The sequence below is a fragment of the Rana temporaria genome, chromosome 8 (assembly GCF_905171775.1).
Source record: "Rana temporaria chromosome 8, aRanTem1.1, whole genome shotgun sequence".
NCBI lineage: Eukaryota > Metazoa > Chordata > Amphibia > Anura > Ranidae > Rana > Rana temporaria.
This window is the reverse complement of record NC_053496.1, coordinates 176,813,128-176,831,678: the sequence shown is the minus strand read 5'-3', so window position 1 is coordinate 176,831,678 and position 18,551 is coordinate 176,813,128. Positions and strand designations below refer to the sequence as shown.

At 45.4% G+C, this 18,551-nt stretch overlaps 1 protein-coding gene across 1 annotated transcript; it reads right to left on the bottom strand.

Moving 5' to 3' along the window:
• Positions 1-29: 29 nt before the first annotated feature.
• Positions 30-9,596, bottom strand: LOC120910052 (gastrula zinc finger protein XlCGF26.1-like). The gene is made up of 3 exons (XM_040321903.1): positions 9,160-9,596; positions 8,911-9,043; positions 30-2,905 (listed from the first exon to the last, which is right to left on the bottom strand). The coding sequence occupies exons 1-3, from the start codon at positions 9,229-9,231 to the stop codon at positions 1,401-1,403; spliced, it is 1,710 nt and encodes a 569-aa protein (XP_040177837.1). The 5' UTR covers positions 9,232-9,596; the 3' UTR covers positions 30-1,400.
• Between the last annotated feature and the right edge of the window lie 8,955 nt (positions 9,597-18,551).

Sequence of the window (18,551 nt, the reverse complement as noted above, 5' to 3'; positions counted from 1 at the left end):
TATTCAAATAAAAAATTGTAAAACAGAGGTAAAAAATATTCATTTATTAAGAATTCTACATTAGCTGGATCATTAAAATAGCAGTCAACAGCAACCTATAAAAAACTCCATTGATGAAAGATACATTCTGATTGGATGTTCCCCTATTGGTCTTAGCTATTTACCGTTGTCGTTGCTTCTTTGTTGTCTGCATTGTAGGAGAGTTTCCCCTTGAACTGTCATGATTGGCCAACTGTTGCCTAACGTATGGCCATGATTTCTCCAATTGTTTCCCCATGTATGGTCATAACTGCCCAACTGTTTCCCCATGTATGGTCAGGATTGCCCAACTGTTGCCCCATGTATGGTCATGATTGCCCAACTTTTGCCTCACGTATGGTCATAACTGCCCAACTGTTGCCCCATGTATTTGGTCAGGATTGCCCAACTGTTGCCCCATGTATGGTAATGATTGCCCAACTGTTGCCCCATGTATGGTCATGATTTTCCAACTGTTTCCCCATGTATGGTCATGATTTCCCAACTGTTTCCCCATGTATGGTCATGATTGCCCAACTGTTTCCCCATGTATGGCCATGATTGCCCAACTGTTGCCCAAAATATGGTCATGATTGCTCAACTGTTGCCCCATGTATAGTCAAGATTTCTCAACTTTTACCCCATGTATAGTCATAATACCCAACTGTTGCCCCATGTATAGTCAAGATTGCTCAACTGTTGCCCCATGTATGGTCATGATTGCCCAACTGTTGCCCCATGTATAGTCAAGATTTCTCAACTTTTGCCCCATGTATAGTCATGATGCCCAACTGTTGCCCCATGTATAGTCAAGATTTCTCAACTGTTGCCCCATGTATAGTCAGGATTTCCCAACTGTTGCCCCACCTATTGTCACGATTGCCCAACTGTTGCCCTATGTATGGTCAATATTGCTAGTGTGTTACCCACCTTTGTGGGGTCAGCGCTGTTGTGTTATCTATATGAGTGGGGGTCTATATTACTATAATCTGAGGCACGCACACCCAAAACTTTTATTACCTGCAAAAATCTTGACTTGCACAATGCATTACATGGGCCCTTACACAATCTCACCCCTGGAGAACCCGAGGCTCCCTCACTCACAACTGTTCTCTAGTATGTTCGATTTTTCGAGTTCCCAGGTCTGCGTTAAAGCCACGCCCAAAACGAGGGGCCCTCTCCCTGCTGGACTTGTATTTTATATTTTGGAAAGGAAAGGAGACCCCAGTGTGGGCAGGAAGAGATTTTAGCACTGGAGTCTCCAAGACAAAAGAGTCCAAAAGTCCACCAGTTGTTCTGTGGCCCGGAAATTTCCCCCAGTTGTTCTGTGGCCCGGAAAATTCCCCTGGTTGTTCTATGGCCTGGAAAATTGTGTTGTAACCCTACGTAGATGTTTCAACAGAGTCAGCAGGTATGTGGACTCTCTGATGTCTAGTTAGGCTTCTTTTTTGTATAAAACATTTCTCGCACTTTGAACACGAATAAGGGCGCTCACCCGTGTGACTTCTTTGGTGTCCAAGGAGGTCTTTTTTTATAGTGAAAGTTTTCCCGCACTCTAGACATAAGTAGGGACGCTCTCCGGTGTGAATCCTCTGGTGTTTAAGAAGGTCTCCTTTCATAGAGAAAGATTTCAAGCACTCCGAACAGGAAAAGGGACGCTCGCCTGTGTGACTTCTCTGGTGACTGAGGAAGTCTCTTTTGGCGATGAAACTTTTCCCGCACTCTGCACACGAGAACGGACGCTTACCTGTGTGAATTCTCTGGTGTTTAAGAAGGTCTCCTTTTTGAACATAAGTCTTCCCGCACTCCGAACATGAGAAAGGACGCTCGCCCGTGTGACTTCTCTGGTGATTGAGAAGGTCTCTTTGGTCAATGTAACCTTTCCCGCACTCTGAACATGAGAAGGGGCGCGTATCTGTGTGAATTTTCTCATGTTTAAGAAGATCTGCCTTCATGGTGAAAGATTTCCCGCACTCTGAACATGTGAAAGGGCGCTCGCCAGTGTGAATTTTCCAATGTCTAAGAAGGCTACCATGGTCAGTGAAGGATTTTCCGCACTCTGAACATAAGAAGGAACGTTCAGTTGTGTGACTTCTCTGGTGTCGATATAGGCATGATTTGCGATAGAAACATTTCCCACACTCCGGACACGAGAAAGGACGCTCCCCCGTGTGTATTCTTTGATGTATGAGGAGTTCAGATTTGCGATAGTAACATTTCCCGCACTCTAAACATGAGAAAGGACGTACGTTCGTGTGAATTTTCTGGTGTTGAAGGAGGTCTCTTTTCATAGTGAAAGATTTCCCACACTCCGTACATGAGAAAGGACGCTCACCCGTGTGAATTCTCAGGTGTTCAAGAAGCCTTCCGTTCGTAATGAAGCTCTTCCCGCACTCGGCACATTGGAAAGGACGCTCGCCCTTATGAATTCTTTGGTGCATTAGAAGTACTTTTCTCTTACTATAACACTTCCCGCACTCTGAACACGAGAAAGGACGCTCTTCTGTGTGACTTCTCTGGTGTATAAGAAGGGCTTCATTTTCAGTGAAGGATTTCCCACACATCAAACATGGGAAAGAATGTTCTCCTGTGTGAACTCCTTTAAGGCTTAAAGACATTTTTGTGGGATTAGATGGATCTGTTGATGGATCTGTACTGTGAAATCTCAGAAGGGCATCTGGAGGAACAGTGTGTGATGTATCAGAAGATCCCTCAGGATTAGAAGGATCCATTGATCCCTCAGAAGGGAAAGGTTTGTGATTTGTATGTTCAGTAATAGAATTTAATCCTGGAGAATATTGTGCAATTCCATTGTCTTCTGTATTATAAGGTGGAGATAAAATACGATGTCCCTCAGCGATTTTCCCATTCCAAACATAGTGTCCATCTGTTGGAAAGCAATTGTTTTTGTAAAACATTTTGTAATTTTTATTTCGCTCACTCAAATATATAAAACAATTTGCTCTAGCAATGAATGGTCTTAAAGCTCTGGAATCGAAAATGAATGGACCTTTCATATGGTGTACAGTATCTCCTCCATATTTGTTGGGAACATGACGTTATATTGAGGAATGGAGATGGACCTTTCATATTTGTGTACAGTATCTCCTCCTCATTTGTTGGGAACATGACGTTATATTGAGGGATGGAGATGGACCTTCATATGGTGTACAGTATCTCCTTCTCATTTGTGGGGAACATGACGTTATATTGAGGAATGGAGATGGACCTTTCATATGGCCTTCTCGATGTCTGTCTGTCCACCTGCAAGGTGATTAATGTGGTCAGTCTCTGGGTGGAGACCAAACCTGAGTTAAGCCAGCCAAACCTGCAATCTCGGTGGGCCGGATTTAGATACATTGGTGTATCTGTCCGGCCCGCGTAATGTATCTCCGATACGTTACGCCGCTCTAACTTTTTTAGAGCGGCGTAGCGTATGTGTTGCGGCGTAAGGCCGCGTAATTCAAATGGGGATGTAGGGGGCGTGTTTTATTTAAATTTATGTTGACCCCGCATTTTTGACGTTTTAGTTGAACGACGCATGCGCCGTCCGTAAAATATCCCAGCGTGCATTGCTCCAAATGATGTCGCAAGGACGTCATTGGTTTCGACGTTAACGTAAATTACGTCCGGCCGTATTCGCAAACGACTTACGCAAACGACGTAAAAAATTCAAAACTTGGCGCGGGAACGACGGCCATACTTAACATAGGATACGCCGCACTTACCCCTCCTATAGCAGGGGTAACTTTCCGCCGGAAAAAGCCAAACGCAAACGACGTAAAAAAAAAAAAGCGCCGGGCGGTCGTTCGTTTCTGAATCGGCATAAATGCTCATTTGCATATTCGACGCGTAAAAGATACGGAAGCGCCACCTAGTGGCCGGCCTGGAATTGCAGCCTAAGATCCGACGGTGTAAGTCACTTACACCTGTCGGATCTTAGGCATATCTATGCGTAACCTGATTCTATGAATAGATACGACGGCCGGACTCAGAGATACGACGGCGTATCAGGAGATACGCCGTCGTATCTTCTTTCTGAATCCGGCCCAGTATCTCCTCCTCATTTGTTGGGAACATGACCAGGGGCGGACTGACCATTCGGTCAGTCGGGCACTGCCCGAGGGCCCCGTGGTGGGAGGGCCCGGGCTGGCTCAGTCCGCCCATGGAGGTGCCCGCAGCAGCGTCAGCTTCTACACAATAAAAAAAACCCCAGAGAAAGCAGTGCCTTGGATCCCTCTAGCTAGTTTGATGTGGCTGCGCTGTTGTATGAGAGGCTCGTGAGGTGTGAGCTGGAGATGGATGGCTCATCAGAGCGGTGAGCCGTGCGGGGATTTACAGTGGCAGGCGCTTTCGGCCACCTCTCCCCCCTGTGGAATTCAGCTGAGGGGGCGGGGCCGTAAGTCACTGTCGCGGAGAACTGTCTAGCTAGCAGGATTTAATGGTTCAAGGCACTGCTTTCTCGGGGGTACAGACTAGTTTTTTTTTATTGTGTATGATAAGCTGCCACTGCTGCAGGCGCCTCCAGGGGCGGATTGAGCCGGCCCGGGCCCTGCACACTGATATCTGGTACACTGAATGCCACTCAGTGTATAGATATCAGTGTTATATATAGGGAATAGCACTTAGACCTGATTTACATTGAAGCAATATACCATGTGATTTGACATGTCAAATCATTTGGCAATAGCACTACCCGAATCGGTGCGATGCCCCATTTGTGGCGCCGCACCGATTCCCAAAAGTAGTTTTTGTGTAACTTTTGGCAACTTCTAGGTGCAATTTCCATAGACATCTGTGTATGGAACCCGCACAGACGTCTCTGAAATCACCCGCCAAATTCACACTGACATGCGGGTATGAAATCGTGCAAGTTTAGCTGAACTATCCCACACAATTTTATTCCCGCTGTCAGTGTGAACCTGCACTAAGGCCCGATTCACATCTATGGCATTTTTTGTGCTTTTTGCATTTTGCACAACAGTCCATTTAACATGGTTTCCTATGGAACACGTTCTGTAGTGCAAATCTGCAAAATACAAAAAGCACTAAACATGCCATATGTGTGAATCCAGCCTAAGTGAGTGTTATTCCCTATATACATTCCTTACATTGGTGATCAGTGGGAAGAATGTTCCTTACATTGGTGATCAGTGGGAAGAATGTTCCTTACATTGGTGATCAGTGGGAAGAATGTTCCTTACATTGGTGATCAGTGAGAAGAATGTTCCTTACATTGGTGATCAGTGAGAAGAATGTTCCTTACATTGGTGATCAGTGGGAAGAATGTTCCTTACATTGGTGATCAGTGGGAAGAATGTTCCTTACATTGGTGATCAGTGAGAAGAATGTTCCTTACATTGGTGATCAGTGGGAAGAATGTCCCTTACATTGGTGATCAGTGAGAAGAATGTCCCTTACATTGGTGATCAGTGGGAAGAATGTTCCTTACATTGGTGATCAGTGGGAAGAATGTCCCTTACATTGGTGATCAGTGAGAAGAATGTTCCTTACATTGGTGATCAGTGGGAAGAATGTCCCTTACATTGGTGATCAGTGAGAAGAATGTTCCTTACATTGGTGATCAGTGGGAAGAATGTTCCTTACATTGGTGATCAGTGGGAAGAATGTTCCTTACATTGGTGATCAGTGAGAAGAATGTCCCTTACATTGGTGGTCAGTGGGAAGAATGTCCCTTACATTGGTGATCAGTGAGAAGAATGTTCCTTACATTGGTGATCAGTGAGAAGAATGCTCCTTACATTGGTGATCAGTGGGAAGAATGTCCCTTACATTGGTGATCAGTGAGAAGAATGTCCCTTACATTGGTGATCAGTGAGAAGAATGTCCCTTACATTGGTGATCAGTGAGAAGAATGTCCCTTACATTGGTGATCAGTGAGAAGAAGGCCCCTTACATTGATGGTCAGTGGGAAGAATGTTCCTTACATTGGTGATCAGTGGGAAGAATGTCCCTTACATTGGTGATCAGTGAGAAGAATGTTCCTTACATTGGTGATCAGTGGGAAGAATGTCCCTTACATTGGTGATCAGTGAGAAGAATGTCCCTTACATTGGTGATCAGTGAGAAGAATGTCCCTTACATTGGTGATCAGTGAGAAGAATGTTCCTTACATTGGTGATCAGTGAGAAGAATGTCCGTTACATTGGTGATCAGTGAGAAGAATGTCCCTTACATTGGTGATCAGTGAGAAGAATGTCCCTTACATTGGTGATCAGTGGGAAGAATGTCCCTTACATTGGTGATCAGTGAGAAGAATGTCCCTTACATTGGTGATCAGTGAGAAGAAGGCCCCTTACATTGATGGTCAGTGAGAAGAATGCTCCTTACATTGGTGGTCAGTGAGAAGAATGTCCCTTACATTGGTGATCAGTGAGAAGAATGTCCCTTACATTAGTGATCAGTGAGAAGAATGTCCCTTACATTGGTGATCAGTGGGAAGAATGTCCCTTACATTGGTGATCAGTGGGAAGAATGTCCCTTACATTGGTGATGAGTGAGAAGAATGTTCCTTACATTGGTGATCAGTGAGAAGAATGTCCCTTACATTGGTGATCAGTGGGAAGAATGTTCCTTACATTGGTGATCAGTGAGAAGAATGTCCCTTACATTGGTGATCAGTGGGAAGAATGTCCCTTACATTGGTGATCAGTGGGAAGAATGTCCCTTACATTGGTGATCAGTGAGAAGAATGTTCCTTACATTGGTGATCAGTGAGAAGAATGTTCCTTACATTGGTGATCAGTGAGAAGAATGTCCCTTACATTGGTGATCAGTGGGAAGAATGTTCCTTACATTGGTGATCAGTGAGAAGAATGTCCCTTACATTGGTGATCAGTGGGAAGAATGTCCCTTACATTGGTGATCAGTGGGAAGAATGTCCCTTACATTGGTGATCAGTGAGAAGAATGTTCCTTACATTGGTGATCAGTGAGAAGAATGTCCCTTACATTGGTGATCAGTGGGAAGAATGTTCCTTACATTGGTGATCAGTGGGAAGAATGCTCCTTACATTGGTGATCAGTGGGAAGAATGTCCCTTACATTGGTGATCAGTGAGAAGAATGTCCCTTACATTGGTGATCAGTGAGAAGAATGTCCCTTACATTGGTGATCAGTGAGAATAATGTTTCTTACATTGGTGATCAGTGGGAAGAATGTTCCTTACATTGGTGATCAGTGGGAAGAATGTCCCTTACATTGGTGATCAGTGGGAAGAATGTCCCTTACATTGGTGATCAGTGGGAAGAATGTTCCTTACATTGGTGATCAGTGGGAAGAATGTCCCTTACATTGGTGATCAGTGGGAAGAATGTCCCTTACATTGGTGATCAGTGGGAAGAATGTTCCTTACATTGGTGATCAGTGGGAAGAATGTTCCTTACATTGGTGATCAGTGGGAAGAATGTCCCTTACATTGGTGATCAGTGGGAAGAATGTCCCTTACATTGGTGATCAGTGAAAATGATTTAAAGTAAATACAATTATTTAAAAAAAATGTAAAACACACCCATAATCCCTTCACACACTCTATATAAAAAGGGTTATGTAGGATGAGCATATATATGTAAACAATAATGGATACATGTATAGTATCCACCAGAACATCAGAGTGAGAGCAATTCTAGGGCCATATATCATAGTTAAAGGGGTTGTATGGGTTCAGTTTTTTTTTTTTTAATAACAAACATGTTAGTTGTGCAGTTTGTTTTGCACAAAGTGGCCCCGATCGTCATCTTCTGGGGTCCCACGGAGGCTCTCGCGGTTCCTCCCCGCAAGAGCTAACTCCCTCTGGGAAGCTCTCTCCCGAGTGGGTTACCTTGCGGGCGCACTCCTGTGTGATACACTTGGCGGCCATACCCGATAAGGGTATGACTCAGCCCCACCCCCTGTCGTGCAACGACATTAATTTGATTGACAGCAGTGGGAGCCAATGGCTGCGCTGCTATCAATCTAACCAATGAAGAGCCGATTGGAAAGCTATGCGGCAATATTGTGCTAATTTATGAAAACCTTAATTTCGAAAATGTACCATTGTTGCACTTTAATGTACATTTTATTTTTCTTTAATTCCTATATTAAACATTTATTTGGAACATAGCATCCAGAAATTCTTTGAATGCATGCAATATGGGCAGTGCAATATGTAGGTAGGATTTGTGTGGATGCAGCTTGAACGTGGCGGGGACACATGGGCAGAGACACAGGGGGCCCCATGATCTCCTTTTGCCCGGGGGCCCTATGAGCTGTCAGTCTGCCCCTGAACATGACATTATATTGAGGAATGGAGATGGACCTTTCATATGGTGTACAGTATTTCCTCCTCATTTGTTGGGAACATGATGTTATATTGAGAGAAGGATATAGAGGAAGGTTTGGGAAGGACTTGAATGGTGCTTTGTGGGAACAAAAGGATTCCAACTCCACCTCCCTTTCATCCACTGGTTCTGGGTGAGTAAAGTGCAGTGGAGATCACTATGGGAAAGGGCATCTGGAGAGGCAGTGTTAGATTCCTGAAGTAAGATCTTAGTAACAGCTATTAGGTTAAAGGAGTTGGCGATAGAAAGGTAGATGACAGAGGTGAGCTTGTTACAGATTGAGCAGGCATTCCATGAGAAGGTTGGGCTGGGTGTTGAAAGCTGAGGAATCAGTTCTTGAGTGCAAGAGTTGTATCTGCTGCCAGAGGACGTTGGAATAAAGAATTATTTTCTTTGCTGGTGAAAGTTTTATCAGGGTTTTCTACCTTCCTCTGTATCAGTTGTCGCACTAGAATTTTTTAGGGGGGCCATGTCTTTTTAAATGCACATACTTTATATTCATAGAAGTAAAATAAAAATGTGAACTTTTTCTACATTTAGTACTTATTACTTACTTGTGTCTATATGTAGAGAAGATTCCTCCTGTTTACATTTCATGATCATCTCCCCCTCCTCCATAGACTGCTGATCTCCACTCACCAACCTCTCTTCTTCTTCCTCAACTTTGATGTCTTTCAGTTCCTCACCCTAAACCCCAAAATAATAGAATATCAAGAAAAAAAATGAACTGTCAATATTGAAAGATTATATATAAGAATGTTATCTCATAGTTTAGATACATTTATGAGTTCAGTGCCCTCTACCTCAACATGGTGAGGGGTGCTTTGTTTTTCCTGTGTTGAATCCCTGGAGTACAGAGGACCTTCCTCTTCCATAGACTGCTGATCTCCACTCACCAACCTCTCTTCTTCTTCTTCCTCTTTAATATCAACTTTGATGTCTTTCCGTTCTTCACCCTAAACCCCAAAAAAACATCTGGAAAGCTTGAGTGGCAATAACATACATAGAAACATATTCTCCTATAGTTTTGCCACTTGAAGATTTTTAAGGTAGGACGCCTAAAAAAATTTCAACAGCAGCTTCTCTGCCCCTTCCGGAGCTCCCCCATGTTGCTTGTGCTTGCAATTACTGACCGTCATAATGAGGAGAGGGGAATAGTACTGTTAGATTTATATGTTATATTGAGGAATGGAGATGGACCTTTCACATGGTGTACAGTATCTCCTCCTCATTTGTTGGGAACGTGACATTATATTGAGGAATGGAGATGGACCTTTCATATGGTGTACAGTATCTCCTCCTCATTTGTTGGGAACGTGACATTATATTGAGAAATGGAGATGGACCTTTCATATGGTGTACAGTATCTCCTCCTCATTTGTTGGGAACATGACGTTATATTGAGGAATGGAGATGGCCCTTTTTATATGGTGTACAGTATCTCCTCCTCATTTGTTGGGAACATGACGTTATATTGAGAAATGGAGATGGACCTTTCATATGATGTACAGTATCTCCTCCTCATTTGTTGGGAACATGACGTTATATTGAGGAATGGAGATGGACCTTTCATATGGTGTACAGTATCTCCTCCTCATTTGTTGGGAACATGACGTTATATTGAGGAATGGAGATGGCCCTTTTTATATGGTGTACAGTATCTCCTCCTCATTTGTTGGGAACATGACGTTATATTGAGAAATGGAGATGGACCTTTCATATCATGTACAGTATCTCCTCCTCATTTGTTGGGAACATGACGTTATATTGAGGAATGGAGATGGACCTTTCATATGGTGTACAGTATCTCCTCCTCATTTGTTGGGAACATGACGTTATATTGAGGAATGGAGATGGACCTTTCATATGGCCTTCTCCAAGTCTGTCTGTCCACCTGCAAGGTGATTAATGTGGCCAGTCTCTGGGTGGAGACCAAACCTGATTTAAGCCAGCCAAGCCTGCAAAAATTGCTCTGGTCTATAGGGGATTTTCAAGCACGAAACCTGAAGTGGTCAAAATACTTTTTTAAACAAGGAAATGACCTAGGGGCAAGTCATGGACTTTAAGGGCACTGTGGTCTGGTAAGGATAATAGTCGAGAGAAAAAGGGGATTTTTCTAAAAAACAACATTTATTACAAAAATACTATACAGTTATAAAACAGAGGATCTCAGTACACTCAGAATCGCACAGTAACAAATTACACAGCGTTGAGATAGTCATAGAGGACCACCAGGAAATTGTAGACAATCATATTCACACGAAAATAGTATATAAATAATGAAAAAACATTAATAGAGGTGTAACCTCCGACCGATTGTAAATTATATATCTCCTGGAGAGGAACCGAAGACCCATAGACTGGTTGTCTAGATGATGGTAGGTACAACGCTGTGGCCTAACTAAAATACTTTTTTAGTTCTATACACTCAATCCCACCTACCTGATGATGGTGAGGAATGGTGTGACCTTCCTGTGTGGAATCCCGGGAATACAGAGGACGGGGATATCTCTCTGGTGGGGTTGTGTCACTGAATGATTCCATCATGAAGGGGTCTTTGTGTCTTTTGGAAAACCTCTCCATCACACCAACCTCATCATCCTCTTCTTTTATCTCTTTTTTAACAGCATTATTGGAATCACTCTGGTTTATAACCTGAATATTTTATAAAAATTTTAGCTGTAACCACATTGATATTAAACAGGTCAAAATGTAAAAATCAGGAATTAATTAGCTTTCTACTTAACCTGTGAGATGGTTTGATCTTCCTGTGTGGAATCCCGGGAATACAGAGGAGGAGGACATCTCTCTTGTGGGTTTCTTTTACTAGATCCATCTACCTGATGATGGTGAGGGATGGTGGGATCTTCCTGTGTGGAATCCTGGGAATACAGAGGACGGGGACATCTCTCTGGTGGGTTCCCATTACTGGATCCATCTGTAGGAAACACACACACTGACTGAATACATTGTTTCTATGTGTTTATCAGATGATGGGGGATCTAGGTGGAGCCTTCCGTACTGCTCTCTCCTTTACAATAAAGTCTCCTCTTACCCGGTGATGTGAGGGGCGGCTGATTCTCCATCATGACGTCCTTGTAGAGATCCTTGTGTCCTTCTACATACTCCCACTCCTCCATGGAGAAATAGACAGTGACATCCTGACACCTTATAGGAACCTGACACACACAATGATACAGTCACCATCCAGACACATCTGTTACTGGATAATGTCCCAGAATTCCCAGCACCGCTCACCTCTCCTGTCAGCAGCTCAATGATCTTCTTGGTGACTTCTAGAATCTTCTTGGCACTGGTTTCCTTTGTTGTCAGGCAGTGAGGTGGAGGCACTGTGATGGGCGATGTCCAGTGAAGACGGCTGCTGGGTGTTAATGGATATCCAGATGTTTTCTTCACTACTTTATAATCCTGATTAAAGAGAGAAAATAACAAATATCACTACAGACTTCCCAGAATTTTCATCACCTCTCCGGTCAGGTCTGTGTTTTATTAATAGAGATAAGAGTGATGTCATGTGACCTCCCAGAATCCTCCTCACCTCTCCGGTCAGCAGGTAGATGATCTCCAGGGTGAAGTCTAATATCCTCTCAGTCATGTGATTTTGGCCCGTCTCCATCTTCATTGATGTGATCATGTGATCTATACAGGACTCTCCTCTCTGTAGATGGATAATAAACTGAGAATTATCTGGACTGTACTGGGATACCAGGAATAATGTGTGCACAAAGTTCCTCCATAGTTCTGACACCTCACTGGATTCTTATATTATATTAATGGTTTCACTTATCAATCTTATGAGTAAAAACTAGGGTTGTCCCGATACCAGTATCGGGACCGATACCGAGTATTAGCGGGAGTACTCGTACTCCCGCTAATACCGCCGATACTAAAATAGAATACTCCCCCCCCCCCCGCCGCCACAACCGCCGCCGCTGCCACGTTAATCACCGCAGCGCGGGGAACATTACAGCCGGCGTTCGTTTGAATAGCTGTTTTCCCCGCTGCGCATAGACACTCCCCCTTGGACGGATCTGTCCAATCGCGAGCAAGGGGGAGTGTCTCTATACACAGCGCGGCAGGGAAAACAGCTATTCAAACGAACGCTGGCTGTAATGTTCCCCGCACGGTGATTAAAGCGGATGTGCCACTAAAACAATATATTAAAAGCTAGCAGCTACAAATACTGCAGCTGCTGACTTTTAATATAAGGACACTTACCTGTCCTGGAGTCCAGCGGTGATCGCAGCACAGGATGAGCCGATCGCTCGTCACCCTGCTGCTCCCCCCTCCATCCACGGTGAGGGAACCAGGAAGTGAAGCGCTGCGGCTTCACTGCCCGGTTCCCTACGGCGCATGCGCGAGTCGCGCTGCGCCCGCCGATTGGCTCACACGCTGTGTGCTGGGAGCCGAGTGTTCCCAGCACACAACGGGCGACAGACGGGATGTGACGGAATGCCCGTCTTTCGCCCGTAGCGTGTGGCCGGAAGTGGGTGCAAATACCTGTCTTTAGACAGGTGTCTGCACCCCCCTCCCCCCTGAAAGGTGTCAAATGTGACACCGGAGGGGGGGAGGGTTCCGATCAGCGGGACTCCACTTTAGGGTGGAGGACCGCTTTAACGCGGCGGCGGCAGCATCACAGTAGGTACAGGGACATGGCTGGATATACGGGGGACATGGCTGGATATACGGGGGACATGGCTGGATATACGGGGGACATGGCTGGATATACGGGGGACATGGCTGGATATACGGGGGACATGGCTGGATATGGGGGGGACATGGCTGGATATGGGGGGGACATGGCTGCATGTGGGGGGACATGGCTGCATGTGGGGGACATGGCTGCGTATATGGGGGACATGGCTGGATATGTGGGGGGACATGGCTGGATATGTGGGGGGACATGGCTGGATATGTGGGGGACATGGCTGCGTATGGGGGGACATGGCTGCGTATGGGGGACATGGCTGCATATGTTTGGGGACATGGCTGCATATGTTTGGGGACATGGCTGCATATGTTTGGGGACATGGCTGCATGTGTTTGGGGACATGGCTGCATATGTGGGGGGACATGGCTGCATATGTGGGGGGAAATGGCTGCATATGTGGGGGACATGGCTGCATATGTGGGGGACATGGCTGCATTTGGGGACACATTTTAAAAAAAGTATCGGTATTCGGTATCGGCGAGTACATAAAAAAAAGTATCGGTACTCGTACTCGGTCCTAAAAAAGTGGTATCGGGACAACCCTAGTAAAAACCAGACTCTTATTAAAGTGCAATATGATCTAACCTATTCTAGGTTTTCCTTGATTGGAGATGTATTAAATCCACTGTTCTTGCATTCTTACATCTGTGTTCCAGTTGGGGAAATCTCCATTTACTTCTCTTCCTCCTGTCAACAGAACAGGATATGAGGAGAAATCACCCAATGGGAATATACACAGACCATTTGCCATGCACTCTGTTTTACAAAACATTACAGTTTGCACTCCTGAGCAAGCTTCAATTAGAGGCGAAACATGTTGGGTTTAGGGATTTTTTATTGTTAGTTTATCTTTTACTTTGAATAACAAAGCATGAATGAAAGCACTAATCTTTCAAACTCACTGATCCATGTCTTTATGGACATGGATGAGTGTCCTGTATAACCCTGTTCGGGGGGGGGGGGGCTTCTAAACAGACCCCTGACATCTCCCTTTTGAGACAGGGAAAGGGACTGAGGACAGAGATCCCCCAGTCTCTTTTTCTGCAGCCCCAGCTGCACTGGAGATGAATGGAGAGGAGACAGAGGGGGACGACAGGAGGAGGAGGGGGTCGGGGGTCGGAGAAGCACGTGGAGGGGGACGAGGGAGGGGCCCACAGAGGGGGACTGGAGGAGGATGGGGGGGACAACCAAAGACGCACACAGAGGGAGACTGGTGAAGTACGCAGAGGAGGGGGGGACACTGGAGGATGGGGGTGCCAGGGGGAGGGGCCAACGAGAGGGCCTGGAGGACAGGGGGACCGGAGAAGCAAGCAGAGGAGGACTGGGGGAGGGGGGACTGGAGGAGGATGGGGGGGGAGACCAGAGGGAGGGGCCCACAGAGGGAGACCGGAGGAGGGGGGACACTGGAGGATGGGGGTGCCGGAGGGAGGGGCCAACGAGGGGACCGGAGAAGCAAGCAGAGGAGGACTGGGGGAGGGGGGACTGGAGGAGGATGGGAGGGGCCCACAGAGGGGGATTGGAAGGGGGGGGTAGGAGGAGCACACGGAGGGGGACCGGAGGATGGGGGGGAACCGGAGGGAGGAGCCCACAGAGGGGGGACAGGAGGAGAATGGGGGAAACCGGAGAAGCACGCAGAGGAGCACAGAGGGGAGCTGGAGGGGACACCCAGGAACGATCGGTGCGGCGGTGGGGGAAGTTACAATCATCGATCTCCCTGTGTGGCTTTCAATAAAGCAGCTGAAAGCCACAGAAGGGAGAGTAGGAGAAGCGGCTGTCAGCCGCATTATTGAAAGCCAGACAGGGAGATCAGTGATTATAACTTTCCCCAGGTATCGGACTAGGCATTGGGTACAAGCACTCCTGCAAATGCTCTGTATCGGAACAACCCTAGAATAGAGTTTTGCTTGGAAGTTGGAAGGAGGCTACCAGCTGTCCCTGGACATTTTGTGAGTACGGACCCTGAAGGGATCCTTGAGACTGAGTGTGCGTTGCCGAAATCTCCCTCTTGGTCCTAGAAGTCCGCATACTGGGTGTGTGAGCTAAAGGAGACACTGGCTTTATTTTTGTTAGTGTTTAGAGGCACCCATCACTTTTTTCTCCCAAAATGCTCCTCTCCTGAACGATATTTTGGTGTGTTTATATTTTTTGCCCCTAAACCCTATGTGCACATGGACACATAAGCTAACATGGAGGGGTGTTTAGAGGCAGAAAAGACAAAAAAAAAGGAAAGTTGAACGCCTGCCATTTGACAGCTGCAATCTGCATGAGGCAAATAGAGCATGACAGGGGAGGGGGATGGGTTACGGGGTGTAAATAGTAAATAATATCTTATTACCTCTTTAGCTGCCAGTTCCAGCAATGTCTCCTCTCTACTTCCTCCCGACTCACCTCTCACCCGGAACTTCCTGTAGGAGTGTTACATCACTTCCTGTGTTCAGCAGTATTACTTCCTGTCTCTATCTGGTATCACTTCCTGTCTTGCTCACAATTAGTCTCTATTCACGCATAATAAGCGCTTATAAAATCTCTTATGCAGGCATTTTTTTCTACACTTATACACATTTTTTTCTTTTTTATAAGAATTTTTGCATGTATATTTAAGTTTCTGGGTAAAAAGAAGAAGAGCAGGAGCAGAGTAACATTCCTTTCAATGATCCGTCTTCAGTTGCATCACAAAACATCAGTTTTTCACATTTCCATTTTGCGTAAAAAAAAAATATTTCTTGCCTAAAAACAGTCATAAATAGGAGTGACAAAACAGACAACATCAGCTCATGTCTACAAAAATGGAAAGATTCTATATTTAGATTTATAGGGCCAGATTCACATAGAAGAGCAGCGGCGTAATGTATCGTAGATACGTTACACCGCCGCAATTTTTCATCGCAAGTGCCTGATTCACCAAGCACTTGCGATGAAAACCTACGGCGCAAGGCGGGCCAATTTAAATGGGCATGTGCCATTTAAATTAGGCGCTTTCCCGCGCCGGACCTACCACGCATGCTCCGTTTCCGAACTCCCGTTGTGCATTTTTCGAACGGCGACCCGCGTAGCGTAATTCCGTATTCCCGGACGGCTTAGGCAATCGACGTTAAATTTTGAATTTCAACGCGGGAACGACGGCCATACTTTAGACAGCAATATGCTTGCTGACTAAAGTTAGGGCACCAAAAACGACGACTAACTTCCTAATTTGCATACCCGATGCTGGTTTACGACGCAAACTCCCCCCAGCGGCGGCCGCGGTACTGCATCCTAAGATCCGACAGTGTAAAACAATTACACCTGTCGGATCTTAGGGATATCTATGCGTAACTGATTCTATGAATCAGTCACATAGATAGAAACAGAGATACGCCGTCATATCTCCACTGTGAATCTGGCCCATATTGTCTATAAACCAGAGGCTCTGGATGGACAGTTGGATAAAAAGGTTCTATATTTAGGATGTATCCAGTCTATAAACCAGAGGCTCTGGAGTAAAATTTGGATAAATGTATTTGTAGTTTTTATCTCTATCGGTATGTGTGTAGCAGTATCTGCTAAAGATAAAATAGGTAATTTTTAGGACTAGAGATAAAATAATATCTTACTGGATTGTAAGCTCTAATGAGCAGGGCCCTCCTGTATTGAAACTGTACTTTCTGCCCTCATGTTGTAAAGCGCTGCGTACACTGTCGGTACTATATAAATCTTGTAAAATAATACAGTGGAACCTTGGATTATGAGCATAATCCGTTCCAGGAGAATGCTCGTAATCCAAAGCACTCGCATATCAAAGCGAGTTTCCCCATAGAAGTCAATGGAAACTAAAATAATTTGTTCGGCATTGACTTCTATGGCGTGCAATACCGCATGTGGCCAGAGGTAGGGGGTGCCAGAGAGCCTCGGAAATACTCGGGGACAGCTCAGCTGAATTCGGAAACCCTCTGGAACGGAGAATTTCCAAGTGTTTCCGAACGGCTCCGCTCTGATCGGATCCGGCGCCCCCGCACCTCTGGCCAAATGCGGTACTGCACACCACAGCGGCTTGAATCCTGTTCGTTTCACAAACTGAGTCAGGATTTTAAAAAAATACTCGTATTGCAAAATGCTCGTTAATCGCAATCTGAGGTTTCACTGTACCTCCTCTGCTGCTAACTACAGCAATGTCTCCTCTCTACTTGCTGAAAACTGACCCTTTGCTCAAAACTTCCTATCTATATGTGACATCACTTCCTGTCTGTGTGTTACATTGACAATACGTAGGATCATCTCCTTGTGGAGAATAGAACAACTGCAGCCTACGGGGCAGATCCACGTACAGCGGCGCATATTACCGCCGGGCGTAGCGTATCTAAGATACACTACGCCGCCATAACGTATCTAAGATACACTACGCCGCCATAACTTACTTTTATTTCAAATCCTCAAAGAATTCGCACCGTAAGTTACGGCGGCGTAGTGTATCTTTGGCGGCGTAAGGACGCGCCATTCAAATGGATGTGATGGGGGCGTGTTTTATGTAAATACGTCTTGACCCAACGTAAATGACGTTTTTTTTCAACTGCGCATGCGTCGTCCGTGTACATATCCCAGTGTGCATTGCTCCAAAGTACGCCGCAAGGACGTATTGGTTTAGACGTGAACGTAAATTACGTCCAGCCCCATTCACGGACGACTTACGCAAACGACGTAACATTTTTAAAATACGACGCGGGAACGACGGCCATACCAACATTGGCTGCGCCTCATATAACAGGCTTAACTATACGCCTGAAAAAGCTAAACGCAAACGACGGAAAAAAAATGAGCCGGCCGGACGTACGTTCGTGGATCGCTGTATCTAGCTAACTAGCATACTCAACGCGGATTTTGACGGAAACGCCACCTAGCGCCCAGCGGAAAAATGCACCTTAGATCCGACGGCGTACTAAGACGTACGCCTGTCGGATCGATCCCAAATGCAGTCGTATCTTGTTTTGTGGATACAAAACAAAGATACGACGCAGGAAATTTGAAATTACGTGGCGTATCACTAGATACGCCGGCGTTATTCTTCTGTGGATCTGGCCCTACATGTTTTTTTTTTCTTCTTCATTAGTTTGACAACGACTTTGAAACTATGAACAAACACAATGAAGTTCAATTATTTTATTAAAATTAAATAATTAAAAAAAACACAGACTGAATTTTGACATTGGAAATATATTTTGGAAACTTATGGGTAGATTCAGGTAGGGGCGCGCAAAACTAGGTCGGCGTAGCCTAGCGTGTTTACACTACGCCGCCTTAAGTAAGAGAGGCAAGTACATGATTCACAAAGTACTTGCCTCCTTACTTAGGGCGGCGTAGTGTAAATGCGGCGGGCGTAAGGGCGCCTAATTCAAATGGGTTGGGGGGGGGCGTGTTTAATGGTAATGAGGCTTGACCTCACGTTTTTGAAGTTTTTTTGTCACTGCGCATGCGCCGGGCGACTACATT